This window comes from Mobula hypostoma, chromosome 9, assembly GCF_963921235.1.
Source record: "Mobula hypostoma chromosome 9, sMobHyp1.1, whole genome shotgun sequence".
In the NCBI taxonomy this organism is placed as follows: Eukaryota; Metazoa; Chordata; class Chondrichthyes; order Myliobatiformes; family Myliobatidae; genus Mobula; species Mobula hypostoma.
This window is the reverse complement of record NC_086105.1, coordinates 43,999,673-44,019,767: the sequence shown is the minus strand read 5'-3', so window position 1 is coordinate 44,019,767 and position 20,095 is coordinate 43,999,673. Positions and strand designations below refer to the sequence as shown.

The 20,095-nt window shown below is 39.6% G+C and overlaps 1 protein-coding gene across 14 annotated transcripts in view; it reads left to right on the top strand.

Moving 5' to 3' along the window:
• Window positions 1–20,095, top strand: part of LOC134351683 (ataxin-7-like protein 1) — a 258,916-nt gene that overhangs the window by 155,536 nt on the left and 83,285 nt on the right. The window contains exon 2 of one of the 14 annotated variants that reach the window (XM_063058187.1): window positions 6,617–6,693. The exons of the other annotated variants lie outside the window; for them this stretch is intronic. Coding sequence (XP_062914257.1) covers window positions 6,617–6,693 — 77 coding nt within the window. The remainder of the gene's footprint in view (window positions 1–6,616; window positions 6,694–20,095) is intronic. 14 annotated transcript variants of the gene reach the window in all.

Here is a 20,095-nt window from a genome sequence, read left to right as displayed (position 1 = left end):
TCCAAATCATTGCAGTTCCAGACTAGTAACATCTGTGAAGAAATCTGTTCTTGATGAAGCCAAGTTTCTAGTTTTCATGTGATTAACTTTTTAGAAGGGGAAATGGGCTAGTGTTGCTAATATTCAGATGATCTTTAAGTACTTAAGAACCCAGAACAGGCTTGCCTCTTCACATTCCCTTATGTACCAGCAAACTAACGAAAAAAAGTATTCTTGTTTATGTTGTGATCAAGCCTGTAGCTCCTTGTTATGTGACAAAACCAACTTTCTAATGTAATTTTGAAAGCCACTTTAATATATTATCCACTCCTTTATTTTCCCAGTCTTACTTCAGAAGCTAACTCCATTTCTGGTTCTACAGAATCAACTGTCCTTGAATTTCTCACCTGAGAACAATGTTTCACATTCTGAGGCTGAGTAGTGACTATTGGCAGATGATCTGCAAGGTAAATTATCAAACAGGAGTCCCTGATTTGCAGTGCACTTCATTGCTGAAATGAATTACGGTTGCAATGTCATCAGTCCAGTGCAACTAAGTACGACTGAGGCTCAGGGATTTCTTGGAAGTAAGGTCATTGTGATGTTTTTTTAACAACACCATCTAGAATTAAAGTGGTCCCTTTTACATTAGTGATTTAAACAAAAACAAGAAATGGATGCTGTTTTCCAATACATTTTGACATTTTATCACGGTTTAAGCCCAACTTATACTTCTGCGTCAACTGTACGCCGTAGGTACCGTGTACTCTACGCCGTAGGGTGTCATGCACCTCCCCAAAAATGTAACTCACGCATCGCGGCGACGCAGACTGCAGCAACTGTGATTGGTCTGCTTGGTAGCATCGCATTTCCTCCTACGCATTTCCGGTTGCTTTTCCCTGCCAAGTCTGTACACTGATGCGAAATAAATGGTTGGAGACGATGAACCAAATCGTCAAATCTACCTGCTGACATCTGAAAATACTTGAAATGCATTTCCTTGTCCATGTCTCTCACAGAGAAACTCAACACAGTGGCATAGAAACCCCACCGCCAACTAGCGTTTTGGCGGTGAATTGCAGAGCAATGCAGACACAACTACGCATGCTCACTACAGTGTAGGGCTATGCAAAAGTATAAATCAGGCCTATGGCGTAGGCTATGGTGTAGCCCGTACGCACAACTATAAAGTAGCCTTTACTTTCATGAGATTTTCATTGTTACCTCTGTGGGACATTGAAGCAGGAGAGTTCCTATGATTGTCAGCTAATGGCGGAATACACAACTAGAAACTTGAAAAAAATTCACCAAAAAGCCTTGTAGTTTGTTTTGCAAATGAAGGCGAATGTTGCCTATGCTGCTGTGATATTTTTGTTCCCAATTCTGCAACACCAAATATAGTTGTGTTACAGATGCCTACACTTTTGCTGTGAATCCTAGTCAATATTTCTGTATTGTCATGGTTTGAAAGTACTGAAAAAGTGAAATACTAAAATCAAGGTACAATATGGTGTGACAAATGTGAACTCTTAACATCTTCCCTTCCTTTCCAGTCCTGATGAAGGGTCTCAGTTTGAAATGTTGACTGTTTATTCTTTTCCATACATGCTGCCTGACCTGCTGAGTTCCTCCAGCATTTTGTGTGTGTTTCAATATGGTGTGCTTAAGTTACTCCCCAGCTGTCAATAACATCTGAATCATATCCAGAGACATTTGAATTCTAGTATGGTGGCCTGGGAAATTAAATCATGTTGAATAAATCTGGAATTTTAAGTGAAAAGTCTTTGTATTGGAAACATCTGCGGAGGTAAATAGACAATCGACATTTCGGATTAAGACCCTTTATCTGAAATAGAAACGGGAGATAGCCAGATAGTCAGTATAAAATAGTGGAGGAAAGGGGAGAAGCAAGAGTTGGTACGTGGGTCCAGGTGAAGGGATGACAGACAGATGGAGGAGGAGGGAGCGTGTCTGATTTGTTTGACTTTTAATTGCCTCTGCCTAAGGTTGGAAAATAAATACTGATGTTCTGGTACATTAACCATATCTTATGATGAAGCAAATAAATTGATTTTTTCCATTTAATGTAATGCATGTAGTTACTTGGGAATAATTTATAAATTAGGTATTTAGTAAGCCCTTTGGCTCTTAAAAGACATACCAGTGATCAGATTAGGATTGAACTGTATCCCAATGCTATTTATTCACATTGGTTCTGTAATCTAAATTTAGTCATTAAAGCCATAAATATTTGTTTCAGTTGTGGAATTTTCCAAATTAACTGTGTCTGTTTTGGGGAAAAAGGTTTGGAATATCCATAACCTTTGGAATAGGAAGGAAAATAGTTCCTGATCCCATCCCAAAATGGCACAATATTTTAATACCTCTTGTCCTCTTGTTCTCAGCTTCTATACCAGAGGACAAGCAACACTAAACAGTTGGCCATTTCGGGATGCTGTCTTGAGGGAAAATAATGTCCAATCCTTTGAGTAATGAGGTTGATTAATTGGATTGCTCTGCTTGGAACTAGCTTTGGCTTGATGGACCATATAGCTGCATTCTTGTGCCATAATGGGAGGGAGGGAATGTCGACTCATACCATGAGAGGCCTGCGTCGGGCATTTTCATGCCTTACAAGGCGCAGATTGGAAGTCTGTGTGGGGCGCCACTCCTCCCACAGACACTAGAGCAATGTGTGGTTAAGTGCCTTGCTCAAGGACACAAACACGCTGCCACAACTGAGGCTCAAACTAGCGACCTTCAGATCACTAGACGAATGCCTTAACCACTTGGCCACGTGCCATAATGATTCAATGATACTGAATCTCTTAATCATCTCCATCTAGACAATTGGATTTCCCTTCAATATTTGATTTCAGTGGAATTTCGTTAATGTTACAGTAAATTCCTGATAGTTGTTTGGAAATTCTGTTAAGGCACTTAGTCATGAGATTTCTGTGCACCCTGTTAACTCGCTGGGGCCGCATTTCTCACACTCCATTTAAATGCACTGGAGCCCTGTTTCCTACACTCTTTTATTTTAACTCACCAGGGCCCTGTTGTGCATGCTGCCTTTAAAGTGAATAGGGCCAACGTTCCCTTCAAACTTGTCAGGGTCCTGTTTCTTGACCTCTAAATTCTTCTGGTTTGTTGGAAAGTTTATTCTGCCATGTAACATCTTAAAACAAAGAAAGGTGTAGGAAATGTATTAAACATTACAAACATCTAATAGTCTGGAAAATCTGTCCAGTCAGATGCCACAAGCCTTGAGGATGCTGGAGTATTGGGAGTTTTATTGTAGTTATGGACAAATGATTGAAGCAAGTACAGTGATAACTTAAAATATGGGAAGACAAAACCAAACTATGGACAGATGTACATATTTCTGTTGTTAAATTTCTGATTCAGATTGTTTTTAATTCCAAAATATCCTGCTGTGAAGTGAATTTCTCAGCCATAAACTCAGAGTTGCATATACTCGGTAACTGAACATCCACAGGCCTCCACATAGAGAATTCTGAAGATTAACAGTAACCTTGTCAGTAAAACTTATTCCAATCCCAAGGGGCTGATATTGTAATCTTTAGTGTTGAATGTCACCAAACCCCCAAGAATTTTGTACATTTTGGTGAGGTCATGCAAATTATAGCTGCATTTTACTCAGTATGAACTGAAGGACAAACAGCTTACCACAGGAATCAATCCAGCAAACCTTCATTTCAGCCTCAACTAAAGCTTCAGGCACAATCTCACAAAACTCTTATGTAATTGCAGCATGACTTCCTTACTTCTCTATTTAAAACTACTTGTAATAATAACTGATGTCTGATTTTCCCTTCTGTTTAATGAACCTAAATGTAAAAAAATTGATTCATCTTGAAGTCCCTCTGCATACCAAGATTTATTAGTCCTCCCCTTTTTTAATACAACAATGTTTTTCTTTACTTCCAATGTACATATGTTGTACCCACATTATAATTCATTTGCTGCTGTTTTTTCCAAAAAAAATGTCCTAGTCCTTTATCATTGCTTATAAGATTCCCAGTTTAAAAGTGTAGTGAATTTTGACCTTTGCTGATTAACCTCATCATTTCTACAAGGCTAATGCATTTATGGTTTTAAACTAAAATTATGGTGAAGCCACTTTGAACCTAGTTTAAGATTGAAATTACAATGATCTTGAATCATTTCCATTTTGAATAAAGGAGCTAGAATGGTACTTGCTGTCATGTACAATATTATTTGAATACCACTAAGGATCTGAAAAAAATATTACTTCATATCAAAAAACTAAAGGAAGGTATAGCTATTGAAGGATACAACCAAACAGCCTTGACATTTGGTTGATATTTTTCGGTCTTGATAAAATGTTGAAGAGTATGTAAATTGTAGTGTCTCTTGCAGTGTACCAATGATTCAATGTGATAAATAAAATACCTCAACCTGACTTAGGATGACACAATTCAAGGAAAAGATATTTCCATCCTCATTCCAAAGACCTGGATTAGTAGATTAATTGGCTACAGCAAATTGTACCTAGCATGTAGGTAAGTGGTAGGATCTGCGGGAGGTGATGGGAATGTGGGGAGAATAGAATAGGATTCATTTAAATAGATGGTTGATGGTTTGGTGCATACTCAGGCCAAAAGGCCTATATTTACATTTTATGACTGGTTTTATAAAATTAAATCTTAATGCAGCATAACTATCTGCAGAATGAGAGCAAGTCATGAAGTGACCTCAGCTATCCTATTCATATGAAGAATCAGAATAATTGTCACTATCTTATATGATGTAAAATTTGTTGTTTTAAAGCAACAGTACAGTGCAAAGATATAAAAATTGCTATAAATTAAAAATGTGCAAAAAAAGGAATAACAAAGTAGTGTTAATGAAGCATTCAGAAATCTGACAGCAAAAGGGAAGAAACTGTTCCTAAATCATTGAGTGTGTGGGTCTTCAGGCTCCTATACTTCCTCGTAGCTGGGTGGAATGAGAAGAGGCATAGGACTGCTGAGATTTCAATATTTTTATTCCTATATAGTCATTATGATTTTGTCAAATCCAAACCTCAATATATGTGAAGAAAGTTAGCAAACTAAGAATGTTTCGGTTGTTAGCAAATGAGGAATATGAGTAGGTCAATAAATTTAATTTTCTTGCTGGATTCTGTCATGGTCCTACAGTTAGAGAATGACTTGTCAGGCTTATTCACAGCTGCTATTGGTATGTTAGTATGAATCGAGTAGGTTGTTTATACAGTAGATTCATTCTTACAGATTTTTAGTTTACCTAACCTTGTTTGAACTAGAGCCATCAAAGCTTATTACATTTGGAGATGAGAATCAAATTCACACCCACCAATTGAATACCTTGCCTTGACATTAAAGTACTCTAAATTATTGGTTAAATACCATTTACTATTATGGGATAATCATTAAATTCAGGACTGTGTAAAACTAAAAGGACCTATAGAGCAGGGGTCCCCAACCTTTTTTGCACCGCGGACCGGGTTAATATTGACAATATTATTGTGGACTGGCCGACCGGGGGGCGGGGGTTCAAGTAGGGTTAAACTCACCTCAATATGTCTTTTACAGTTAGGGTTACCAACTTTCTCACTCCAAAATAAGGGACAAAAGTAGCAGTCAAATACGGGACACTTGTCCCCGAGAAAGACTACCATGACCATGAAGCCTTGTGCGGGCACCTATCGTGACGTGCGCATATGTGATGTGCGCATGCGCGTACATGCCGATTTTTTTCCCCACAAATCGGTTTTGGCTTAATCTTCCCGACTACACTCTACATAACATTGTTTCTACTTTATATAGGCTGTGTATTTATCATATCATTCGTGCTTTTACTATATGTTAGTGTTATTTTAGGTTTTATGTGTTATTTGGTAGGTTATTTTTTGGGTCTGGGAACGCTCAAAAATTTTTCCCATATAAATTAATGGTAATTGCTCCTTCGCTTTACGCCATTTTGGCACGAAAGATTTCATAGGAACGCTCTACCTTAGCGGGGGAAATACGGGACAAGGGCGGTCCCGTATGGGACAAACCAATTTAGCCCAATATACAGGATGTCCCGGGAAATATGGGACAGTTGGCAACCCTATGTTCAAGTTCAACAGTGTGTGACAGGGAATGAGGAAAGGTGCAGCTGACTCATATCGTTCACTCGCGGCCCAGTAGCACATGCCTTGCGGCCTAGTACCGGTCTGCGGCCCGGTGGTTGGGGACCACTGCTACACAGTATACCAACTCGTTGTCATTGAATGTTGTTTAATCGGCTTGAAAACATTTTCCAGCAATGTTTTGATGCGTCCTATGATAACCTACCCTGTGCAATAATTGTTGCAGTCTCATCAAGAAATCTATTATGCATTGACCTTCTCTAAATCTGTTCAATAGTTAGTGATAGATATTCTTTAGATCAGTGGTGAGCAAGGAACCTCGTGCATGATGTAAAGATTTTTCAATTTAGATGAAACACATTTTCTAGATTGACATAGATTCTCAATTTATGATTATTCCAGGAGGGGAGGAACAATTAAAATGATGTGGGGAAAAATATTTTTCCACTTTCACTTTACATGAAGAAAATCGTAATTTCTCTTTATTTTTTAAAGGTGTATCATCCTCTTTGTTCCCTTGTGGTCTCACTAGAACATGCTTCTCCTTCTGCTGCCGTCATAAGGAAGGATAGGTGAGCTGGTCCAACATCTCCACCTATAACATTCTTCAGCTGGCTGTTCACAAGCATTGATAGCAGCCTATTGGCAACTCCATCACCTTTTTTCTTTCAATCCACCCAACACTTATAGTGGGCTGTTTGGCTTCTACTTGATGCTTTGGCACAGCAGCACAACTGAGATTTGGAAGTCCAAAACATGGACAAATTACCCTGCATCATCCTGATATAATAGAATTACTAAGTAGCTATTACACATGCATCTCAATCAGTCTGTAATTGTATTGTACATGGGCAATAATTTTAATCTTATGTACTCACCTTGTTCCCATGTCTCTGTATTCTCCTCTCCTTCAACCAGTTACTTAACCAAGGTAAAAGGTGACATTTGTTTCAATCACAGTTGATTCCTTATTCTTGCAAACTTTCATTAAAATGGTTTCTCATGCTCTGGCCCAAGTACCATGCACTTAGATTTACCTACATGTCCCTTAGCTCGCTGCTACTCATTCATTTAAGCTGTCTATTTCTATCAGTTCTCTCTGTTATTTTAAACACATATAAAATTCTTCAATAGTAATTAAAACAGCGCCAAACTTTCCAAGTATTTCTTTGCATTAGTGGCAAGCTGAAACCAGGTGAATTCACTCAATGCTCTCTCTTGGCTTACCGTCATTGCTGTGAAATCAATATCTATAGAAGCCCTTGGGATTCTCTTTCACCTTGTCTGCCAAAACAACCTCATGTTCTCTTTTAGCCTTTCTGATTTCTCTCTTAAATGTTCTCTTGCAAGTGCTTCATTTGATCTTTACTACAAATACCTGATATAAATGTTGCACTGTACTCTCATAATGCAGAAGGATTAGATGGGATTCTGTTTGCCAAGTGTGTTCAGGAAAATTTCCGTTATTAATACTGTATGTGGAGATCCTAACTAAAGAAAATACGATACTGGATATCTTCTTAGAGAATGAGACAGAATAGAAGTGTGTAAATACTTTGGATCTAGTGATCATAGTTCCATTTGTGTTAAAATAATTATGCAGAAGGATAGGACTGGTCCTTGGGTTGAGATACTAAATTCAGAAAGATCAGTTTTGATGGAAGAATTGAGAAGGATCTGACAGGCGTGGATTGGGATGGGTTCCTTTTTGGCAAGGAGATGCTTGGTAAATGGGAAGTCTTCAAAAGTGAAATATTGAGAGTAAAGAATTCGTATGTTCCTGTTAGAATGAAAGGCAAGGCTAACAGTTTTGGGAACCTTGGTTTTTGAGGGATATTGTAGTCTTGGTTAAGAAGAAGGTGGAGGCATACATTAGGTATATGTAGTTAGGTTCAAATGAGGCACTTGGGAGAGTATTAAGAATGCAAGAGAACATTTAAGAGAGAAATCAGGAAGGCTAAAAGAGGACACGGCGTTGCTTTGGCAGACAAGGTGAAAGAGAATCCCAAGGGTTTCTATAGATATATCAAGAGCAAAAGGATAGTAAGGGACAAAATTGGTCCTCTTGGAGATCAGTGTGGTCATCTATGCATGGAGATGGAAGAGATGGAGGAGATCTTTAATGAAATTTTTTCATCTGTATTTCCTTGGGAGGGTCTCTAGAACTAGGCAAAAAAAGAAGTGAGGTCATGGATCATATGTGGATTACAAAGAGATGTTTGTTGTCTTGAGGCAAATTAGGATAGATAAGTCCCCAGGGACTAAAAGGTATCCCCTTAGACTTAGTGGATGGCTCATGCAGAAACTGCAGAGACCCTGGCCGAAACTTTTAAAATGTCCTTAACCACAGGTGGGGTGCTGGACAACAGCATATACTGTTCTGTTATTCAAGGAAGTGCTAAGAATAAGCCAGGAAATTGCAGGTTGGAGAGCCTGACATCAGTCGCAGATAAATTATTGGAAGGTATTCTAAGGGACAGAATACATAAGATTTTGGATAGACATAGCCTGATTAAGGATAGACAACATGGTGTGCATGGTGGGTCATGTCTAAACAATCTTACAGAGTTCTTTGAGGAGATGATTAGGAAGGTTGATGAAGAGAAGGCTATGGACATTGTCTATATGGACCTCAGCAAGGCCTTTGACAAAATCCCACATGGGAGTCTAGTCCATGACACTCGGGATGAAGTAGTAAATTATTTCAAAATTGACTTAGCAGGAGAAGACATAATAGTAGATGGTTGACTCTGACTGCAATCTGTGACTAGTAGTGGACTGCTGGGATTGATGATGAGTCCATGTTGTTGATTTAGATGATGATGTGGTAAATTTGATCAACAGATTTGTGGATAACACCAAGATTGGAAGCACAGTGGACAGCAGGGAAGGCTGCCAAAGTTTGCAATGTGATCTTGACCAGCTGGATAAATGGGTTGAAAAATGGCAGATGAAATTTAACACAGACGAATATGAGGTGTTGCACTTTGGCAGGACAGACCAAGGTAGAACTTGCACTGAGGGGTATGGAGGACTATGGTTTGAGTGCCAGTAGATGGGATTAGGCAGAAGAAAGGTTGGCACAAGCTAGATGGGCAAAGGGCCTGTTTCTCAATTGTAGTGCTGTGTGACTCTACTGCATTTTAGAGAGATTTTGACAACAGCACATTCATTCTGTGTCTCTTGCCATAAAACCCAGAGTCTACTTGCAAATTATGGCCATATCCACTTAAGCTGCTGCTTTGATGTCTATGAATCAAAACCACTCTTCTCCATATCACCAGTTCTTCATGATTCAGTGTGCCAAAATTTACCAATTCATATTTACTTGACATTTGGCTCTTTTTGGTCATTGCTGTCTATATCTCTATACTGCTTATTTTGGTCCTCAAACTGATTTGTGATGCCTACAATTTTAATTCTATTTGGAGGTTTGGTAAGGAACATAAAAGGATGAAATGTAAGACCTTAAACCCCGTAGTTGCTCTGTCTTTTTGTGAAGGTCATGTGTTATTTTTCCACAACTCCACTTCCCCAATTATTTCCCCACTAATTTCTGTTTCTTTGGTGTCCAAAACTATTTATCTCAGCCTTGAATATGTTCAATGAGTTAACATACATAGTGTAGAAAAATTGAAATACGCATATCCCTTCCTGTGATGAAATTTCTCTTTAGCTGTCATGAAAGATCAATCCTTTATTGATTCCCAGGCTGTCCTGATATCATTCCCCAGGTAAGGGAAAACATTATTTCCTTCAAGCTCCATTTAAAAAATATAAAAATGGAGGACATAGGCTTAGTCCACTCAAATACTCCTCACTGGAGAATTTCTGCACCCCAGGAATTAGACGAAACATGTTTATGCTTTTTTTCAGAGAAGGATTTCTTGTGTTTATTAAGTCGACTGGACTGCTACACAGTATTTTATATGTAATGGTTCCATGGCCCTATGTAATAGCAGTAAGACGTCTTTATGTGTTATTCCAGTATTCCTGCTTTAAAGGCCAACAGACCATTTCTTATTGCTTGCTAAGCTTGCAAACTAGCTTTGTTATATTTGAATATGTAGTTCTCTCTGTATACTGTCATTCCTTCTATATTGGGATCGTGTCTTTTGCAACCTAGAAAAATAGATTTTGGTGTTCCCTACCAAACTTGGCAAGTTCATATTTCTGCGCATTTTATATTTCATATGTGATGTTCTTGCAGATTTACTTAAGTGTTCTGCATCTTGTTTGCATTCTCTTTGCCTTTTTCCCATCTTGCTCTCCATTGCCAGTAATTATGAATGCATCACATTCAGTCACTTAATTTATTTTTATTGACATAGATTGTAAATACCTGGCTCTCAATGCACAACTGTTCGTATTCTGATCAATAAAGCAGTGTTAAATCAATCCTAATGTGTTATTCTAATGCTAGGAGTCTATTTTTATGTAATAAAATTTTGTGGTATGTGTTTTGAAACTCTAAACACACTCTTCACTGAGTTCCCTTTTGTCAAATAAAGTATTCTTTCCTAAAACCCTGTATCCTGTCCAACCCTTTTTATACAATAAATCTCTACTTGCCCTTTACCATGTCAGTATTTTCTCTATTGCTTTTGTCAAGCTGATTAGTCTACTGAAGCCTGTAGAATTGTGGAGAATCAGAAGCAGTACACCTACCTCTCTTTAATTCCAAGATGTAGGTCATCACGTCCAAGAAGTTTGTCAGCTTTATTCTTTTAATTTGTTGAGTACTTGTATTTTACAGGTAACAATTGATATTCTTATCACTCATTCTAACCTTATCTTTGGTTTCATACTACTTATGTATTTTTTGTATTCTGCTGCAAAGGCAATTGTAACATGTTTTATATGTATATCTGTCAGTTCCTTGTCTATCAGTGTAATATCTTACATTTGTTTATTTTTACTGACCTGTTTGTATATTATTATGGATGTTTTTACCAAGTGTCAATATGTACCTTGATGGGTTACGGAATCTGCTCACTTTCACTTCCTTTCTTTCAATTTTATGGCAATCTTGACTGAACTCTCAAATACTCCCATTCCTCAGATTGGGCATCTAAACCTGTTCCATTTAGTTTGTCTGTAACTTGGTAACTGCAATTGGACTTCTTTTTAATTACTTAAATGCAAATGTGTTTCCTAATCTGCTTTACTTCAATCTCATGCCGAGGCAGTTTGTTTTCTACAGATTTAAGTAAACCTCAAACTCAGTATCAAACTTTAATTACTCTTTCTCAGAGGTTCTTGTATTACAAAGATATTAACTAGCTCCCTTTTGTTGACAATACTAGATCTGACTGTGTGTTTTCTCAATATGGTTCTTTGAGATACACATTAAGAAACCTGTATCCTTCACAGAGATTTGTTCTGTGCTGTCCATATGAAAGTTGAAGTGCTGCATGATTATTGCACTGTCTTTGTGGCATGCAAACCATGATCCTAACAAGTTGAGTACTAATCAGTGCAGACCAATGTACAGCAAGGTCATGTCATTGGCCTGATCTTTGTTTCATTGTTTCTCACCAAAATTCTGCATCTTGCCTCCAACATGCTTCCTACTGAGGTGCTGAAAAGTCAAAAAATCTGATGATACTGGAAATCTGAAATAAAGGGAGAAAATGCTGAAAATATTCAGCAAACCAGGAATCATCTTTGAAAAGTGAAATAGAATGAATGTTATGTCAGAATTGATCACTTCTCATGAAGGGACTGATACTTGAAATATTAACTGTTTCCCTTTCCACTGATGCTCCTTGAAATGCTCAGTATTTCCAGCAGTTTCTGTTTGTATGCCATCTGGAGGAGAATTACTTTACAATGGGAGACTGTTCTACACATGTTGCCGGTACTCCAGAACCTGACCTTCAGTAGCTGAACCGGAATATGGAAATGTTTGCGTTTACGAGAGACCAGAATAAGGTGAATGTTCACAGTCTTTACAAGAGTACCAGAGTTTAAAACTAAAGGCACAGATTTCAGGTAAAGGGGAAGGGGTGATGTAAACAGGACCTGAGGGTCAGTATTTCCGCAGAGGGTGGGAGGTATATGGAACAATCTGCCAGAGAAAGCTGTAGGGGCAGGTAGAATTACAATGTTTAAAAGACATTTGGACAGAGAAGTTTGGACGGAGGTGGGCCAAACGCAAGCTCAGCTATATGACTTAGTTGGCATGGACAAGCTGTGCGGAAGAGTCTGTTTCCGTGTTGTATGACTCTATATACATTGGGAGCTGAGCTTGTACTCAACTTCTGCAAAGAAGGATCTGTCACCAGCCTGTCCCCATTGGTACAACACTGCTGTCTTGATTATAAAGGTCCATAGTGAGACCCACATCCCCAATCTCAGGAGTCATCTCTCACTGAAGGTAGAAGTGGGTAGTGAAACTCTCCCTGCCTTTCAGGATGCCAGGACAGCCTTTGGCCACTGAAGATTGTCTTTAATCTTGGCACAAAAATCACGGTCTGTTGTGTAGCAATGATCTTTCCAAGATGGTTCTGAGAGAGGAACTAGCTATGTTGGCACTTGAAGGCATGGAAGAGAGAGCTCTATTTTGCATGTCGGCTGACCAGTTGGATTCCCAAAATGGCACTCTGCTCAGCAATTGCCAAGTGAACAGAGGAGAAGATTCAACAATGCAGTCATCTGCCTCAAAGAAATGTAACATCTCCACTAATTACTGGGCAGATCAAAACCTTGTTACCCCTGAGAAGAGAGCGAGCATATGGAATGGCACTAAGACCTCAAGTCCTTCTATCAGGAGCACACTGAAGCACAGAATAAATGCTGGTTGGAGTGTACCACCTCGCAATAAGCCCACCCATCCATCTGATCAAGTAGGGGCTGCAGAGCTGTGCTGGTAGCAGAGCATTTTGTCTCTGTTCCGGGGACCTGAGTTTAACCCTGACCTTCAGTGTCACCTGTGTGGAGTTTATACTGCCTGGGTTTCCCTTAATGCTCCATTTTTGTCCCATGTACCAAAAAACAGGTAGGGTGGTTGTCTACTTGGCCTCTGTGAATTGACCATAGCATATAGGTGGATGTTACGAGATGCAGCAGGGAGGACGCTGATGAAAATACAGGGAGAATAAGAGGATAAATGTAACCAGGCCACCTGCTTCAAAAAGGCAAGTGCCCAAGAAGAGCAGGGTGAGCTGCTTTAACGACTATTGTCCAGTAGCATTCACATCTATGGTGATGAAGTGCTTTGAGTGGTTGGTCATGACTAGACTCAACTCCTATCTCAGCAAAGACCTGAGCACACTGCAATTTGCCTATTGTTACAATAAGTTTACAGCAGGTGCAATCTCATTGGCTCTTCACACAGCCTTAGATCACCTGGACAATACTACTACTTATGTCAGGATGCTGTTTATTGACTACAGCTCAGTGTTTAACACCATCATTCCTACAGCTCTGATCAAAAAACTCCAAATCCCACTTCGGTGACAGTTAACACTGATACACCTCAGGGATGTGTGCTCAGCCCTCTACTCTACTCTCTCTACACCCATGACTGTGTGGCTAGGCACAGCTCAAATGCCATCTTTAAATTTGCTGACCACACAGCTATTATTGGCAGAATTTCAGATGGATGAAGAGAAGGTGTACAGTAGCGAGATATATATCAGCTAGTTCAGTGGTGTCACAGCAATAACCTTGCACTCAGTGTCAATAAGACTTTCGAACTGATTGTGGACTTCAGAAAGGGTAAGAAAGGGTAACACACAAGTCTCATAGAGGGGTAAGAAGTGAAAAGAGTGAGCAATTTTAAGTTCCTGGCTGTAAATATCTCTGATGATCTATCTTGGGGCCAAAATATCGATTGATTTACAAAGAAGGCAGGACAGCGGCTATATTTCATTAGGAGTTTGAATGTAGAGAGAGTAGAGCAGAGGGCTGAGCAGGCGGGAGGAGAAGATGGTGGCGCGACGCAGCTCGCAGCGACCACTCCGGTGGTGATGTCTGTTATTTGTCAAGTAGGGTGCCGTGCACAATCCTGATTTGATGGAGACGGACGTGAGAGCACGGAGGAACATCTGGTGAAACTTCTGAAATGCCTGCTTCGCTGCTGCTGCTACTGTGTGGTCCAGAATCTCTGGAGGAGAAGGCCCTGGGTCCTCGGCTTTGCTTGTTGCTCGGCGGCCGGGGCAGGGTTGAAGCGCTCGGCAGAGGATGGTGCTCGGAGAGGCTGTGTCGGAGGGGCTGGTCGGAGGCTGAAAGTTTTCGGATGGACTCAGAGGCTGCTGTGGTCAGGTGCTTCCAATGGTGGTGCATCGGCAAGTTGGCGGCGCTTGGAGGTTCATGCCAAGGAGAGTTTCTCCCTTCTGCCACCTGCGTGAGATGCTGAGTCTATCAGGACTTTGAGACTTTTTTTTTACCGTGCCCATGGTCTGCTGTTTATCAAATTATGGTATTGCTTTGTATGCTAGAATTATGTGGTTTTGTCAGTTTTAGTCTTGGTTTGTCCTGTGTTTTCTTGTGATATCATTCTGGAGGAACGTTGTATCATTTTTTAATGCATGCATTTCTAAATGACAATAAATGAGGACCGAGTGTCCTCATAATCTAAATCTTAAAAAAAAAGATTCTTCCCCTCTGCCATCAGATTTCTGAATGGACACTGAACCCATTGACACTGCCTCACTACTTTATTTGTGCTACTTACTTTATATATGTATATACACTGTAATTCAGTTTGTATGATTATGTATCACAATGTACTGCTGCTGCAAAAACAACAAATATCAAGGCGTGTCGATAATATTAAACCTGATTCTGATACTTGATGGCCAGAGCAGACTCAGTGGGCTGAAAGGTCTTTCTCTGTTCTTTGGTTCTGACTACCTCCTGCCCATCCTTTATGGGTACTACAGGACTTATTTCATCTCCTCACTCAAATCAGAAGTCACAGAATCAGAGTGGAATCAAGACATCCTTAATCTGAGTGACTCTCTGAGACTACTCTTTGTTTCACGTCCCTGATTTTATACTCTACCTCAGGGGTCCCCAACCTTTTTTGCAGTGGGGACCGGTTTCATATTGACAATATTCTTGTGGACCGGCCGATCGGGGGGTGGGGGGGGGGATGGTTGCCAATGGACAAGAGTACAGTAGCAGTCAAATACGTTGTGTTTACCCCGAAAAGACTACAATGACCATGAAGCCTTGCGCGGGCACCAGTGCGCATCGTGACTTGCGTATGCGTGCACGTGCCTTTTTTTGCTACAAATCGTTTTTGGCGATTCTGTTCGGGGGGGGGGCACTGTTAATCACGACCGGAATATCGGTGATAAGTGGCTAATACACTCAATTTCGTATCTGAAAGGGTTTATCTAACGAATTTAATATTAAACACACAGCGCATATTTTCCTTGCATGAATATAGTGATAAGTCAGTTATCAGGGGAGGACAGGCGAGCTTGAAGTAAGTGTTGAACGAACTCGCAGTAGAAGTGGCAGAAGCAGGTTCGATATTATCATTTAAAGTTAAATTGGATAGGTATATGGACAGGAAAGGAATGAGGGGTTATGGGGTGAGTGCAGGTCGGTGGGACTTGGTGAGAGTAGCGTTCGGCACGGACTAGAAGGGCAGAGGTGGCCTGTTTCCGTGCTGTAATTGTTATATGGTTATATAAGTAAGTCAATAGCATCATAACATTTTAAGTAACGTTTGGATATTAAACACACAGCGCATATTTTCCCCATATGAATATATAAAATCATTGCAACGCACCAATATCGCTGAATCAGTGGGAGCCCTGGGCTGAATACCTGTTTCCCTGCAACAAGGCGGTCCCAATACCTGTTTCCCTGCAACAAGACGGTCCCATCGAGGGGTGATGAGAGACAGCGATGCTCGAACGGGGTTCCTTATGTCCAGTCTATTCTGCAATTTAGTTTTTGTTACATTCATTGCAGAGATAAGTTGGAAATGGAAGCAACGTTTTCAGTGCTTCCGTTGCTATCTCAGGATATTCGCCCTTGACTTTGATCCAGAATGCCGTCAGAGATGTTATAGCAAACATAATTTTCAGCCTGCCGTCATTTGCAAACTCGAGGAGTTGATCGCCTTCCCGTGCTGACGTGGATGACGCGCGGCTAATGACCTCACGTGCGTTCAAGCTCAACAGTGCGTGACAGGGAATGAGGAAAGGTGCAGCTGACTCATATTGTTTCCTCGCGGCCCGGTAGTGCTTGCCTTGCGGCAAGCATTTTATTATTGCTCAATCATGTTGACTTTTTTCTTTTTGCTTCTGAGTTTTGCCTTTCCTTGGTCTTTTTACCAACCCACTGCCTCCCCAGCTTGTTGAAAATCCCATTAGTTGTCAGGATTGGCTGATTCACCAGAACATGGGTTCCAGTTTCAGTAGCACCTATCTCAATAGTAGAGCTCTCTCCTCCCCCAGTATTGAGCTCTTTATTCAATTGAAACTTTGTTTCCTGCATCATTCTTCAATTGCATGTATTCTTGGAATATATTATTCAATGTAAATTTATATGAGGCTTGGGTTACAATCCTAGAAATAAATCATGCAGTCATTCGTGGTTTAGTGTTAACCACAACTCGTTAAAACTCTCTTCAGCAGAAATTCATTCCTGGTTCTGTTTCTATCATGGACTGCAAAAACCCAATAATCTCATGACATTGTGAAGTTTCTCCTGTCAATAGCATTGTGAAATTTTTTGTTGCCAGGAAAAGTATTTTTCCTTTTGACTGGCTGTCATACACCCAGAAAATTATTCTGCACTCTTACTACCTGAACAGCTACCCATATCGATGATCCATGCTAAATTTTACCACTATCTTCTTGATATTGCCTTCATTCACTTAGAAAGAATTCTGTGCTTGTTCATAAAGAGCAACGATTGAGTCCTCTCAAGCACTTCACCAGAGGTGTTCCATTCCTGTCTCAGTCACACAAGTCTGCCACACGATAATTTAGTTTCTTGATAACTACATTTTACTGATGTCCTTGACCTGTCTACATTTTAGACATTAGCTCGGTAACTAAGCATTGAGGTTCCACAAGTTTATTTCAAGTTTAAATCTATCCGATAAATGCTTTCGGTGTAATCAAGAAATTGGTACTTTTTTACATTCTACTTGGTCTTGTTTTAAAATTCAACCCTTTTGGATAAATTTAAGAGTCTTATTGGAACAAATTACTGGAACTCAACTTCCGCATAACCCTGTATTATTTCTATTAGGTGATATTGAAGGGATAAAGCCGAAACTTAAATTGAATAAATATCAGAAAGAATTTATAAAAATTGCATTGGCAGTAGCTAAGAAGACTATAGCAGTTACTTGGAAATCTGATTCGTATTTAAGTATGGATCGTTGGAATAATGAAATGGCTAGTTCTATTCCACTCAAAAAAATTACTTACGATTTAAGAGATAAATATGTAACATTTTTGAATATTTGGGGCCCTTATTTACAAAAGATAGGATGGCATATTTAAGTGCTCCGATAAAGATCTTGGTCCCTTGGGGAAAGTAACGAATAATTATACCAAATTTATTTTGAATCCCATGGAGCATGTGGAAACCTTCCAATACCCAGACGGCTCTTTTTTTTTTCTCTTCTTTCTTTTTAGGTAGGACTATATATGGGGGGGGAGGGTTAAGGGGAGGGGGGAGGGTAGATTTTATCTTTTTATGTATTCTTTTTGAAAACTCAATAAAAATTATATTATAGAAAAAAAAGTTTATTTCATTTTATTTAGAGATACAGCGCGGAACCGGCCCACCGAGCCACACCATACAGCAACCCACCTATTTAACCCGAGCCTAATCACAGCACAATTTACAATGACCAGTTCACCCACTAACTGGTTTGTCTTTGGAATGTTGGGGGAAACCATAGCACCTGGAGGAATCCCATGCGTTCATGGGGAGGGCGTACAAATTCCTTAAAATGAACATCAAACAGTGCCCCAAGTTGTAATATCATTGCATTAACTGCTATGCTACCATGGTGCCTCTTCTGTAGGCATTTACTACACTCATGTGACATCCAGGATTGTGGTTCAGATAATTACATTGCACATGCTCAAGTTGTGACGCACCACCGACATTGACACCCCTTTCATCCTATAGTTGATGTATTTAATCTACAGCTTTTTAAAAAAAACTAATTACTCATCTTGTTCAGCTGAGTGATTCATTCAAATATTGATGCAATTTCTCCCTCTTCTCCATGAGATTAGATACAGAGGCCACCCTGGTTACCATCGAGTTCCATCTTTACAGATGTCTGTAAGTTGAATTTGTTCATCAGTTAGAAAACGCACAAAATTACTTGATTGCAGTCTTGTTATGATTGGTGTTGATGAGAGCATTTGACATGAACATTTATATATTATCTTCCTCTGGTTATAATGGTGAAGAATCAGGATGTACTATGTCACATTGTTTAAAAACAGAATTATTGTGTTGGAATCAATAGAAATGATTGTCAGTTTCCAAATCAACTCTATTAAGTGGCCTTTTACGGTGAAACTGGCAGCCTCTGTTCTTAAGAGACAATGGTATCTCGTAACTGGGAAGGTAACATGTAAACATGTGACATGCTGGTTTTCATTTGCATTTAGTATATATGGAAGCTTGATTGTATGTAGAAGGTGTGCATAAATCAGCAAGGTAGCATGATGGTTAGGGCAATGCTGTTATAGCACCACCGAATGGGGTTCATGGCCTGCTGCTGTCTGTAAGGAGTTTGTATGTTCTTCTCATGACTGCATGGGTTTCCTCCAGGTGCTCCAGTTTCTCCCACATTCCAAAGACGTGGGTTAGCAGGTTAATTGGTCATGTGTGTAATGGGACGGTGCAGGCTTGTTGGGATGCAAGGGCCTGTTACTGTGCTGTATCTCTAAATAAAATAAGTCGAACATTTATAAGCTGGAACAGGCTTGTACTTGGAATTTTTTATTCTTTCCCTGTACTGCTGGTAGATCTGCAGTTGCTCAGGTTTATGTTTCCTTCATAAATTAATACTGCACAGCATTCCTTTTTAAAAAATTGTCAGTATAAGAAACCTGCAGGCTATTTGTTTTAAGATTTAAGACAGAAAATTTGGCAATGGAAAGATGAAATTATTGCATTTTCAAATGAATGGAAAATAATTGTAAGAAAATAATAGTATTTTAGAGGGTCTCAGCCCAAAATCTTTACTGTTTAATCCTTTCTGTGCATGCTGCCTGACCTGCTGAGTTCCTCTAGCATTTTGTGAGTGTGACTATCTATTTCGGAGGGCTCCACGTCCCTCTGATCCCATGTCTAACTCATTCATGTACACAGAAATGAAAGCAATCCTAGAACCAAATCTTGTAAGACATCCTCTCTCTTTTACCAACCATTGAATTTCTGTCCTTGCCTCATGATTGGTTTCTGATTAGAATTCAGTTGTTTACTATTTCTGTATTTTCTTATCCCTTGATGCCCAAGAGTGGTTTATGTGGTAAACCATGGAAAGACTTTCCTTAAATCTACTTGTATCACATTCTTAACATTACCCTCCCTTTAACCATATCATTCACTGACTCAAGGCTTCAATATCCTTCCGTGCTTGGCCCTAATCTAGAGTACAGTTTCCCAAACCCCTTTCTGACTATCAGCTGCATGCAAATTGAGATGGGTAGGCATTAAGGTGATGTTTGTATTTAAAGCATATCCAGAATTGTGAGTCTTGAATAACTCCCAGAATAATTAGAATATGGAATTCACTACCAGTTGAAATGGTTGAGGGGTGGAGCAAAGGTTCATTTTGTAAAAACTTGTTAAGTGCAAGAGGAAGAGAACAGATGGAAGGCTGTGCTCAAAGGGTAAGTTGAGGTAGATTGGTAGTGTTAATACCAGAGTGGATACATTCAGCCAATTTTGTGTTGTAAATTCTTCCATTTTCCCGCCCATTACCCTTTCACAATTTCGGGCCCTACAGTACATACTTGCTAATGA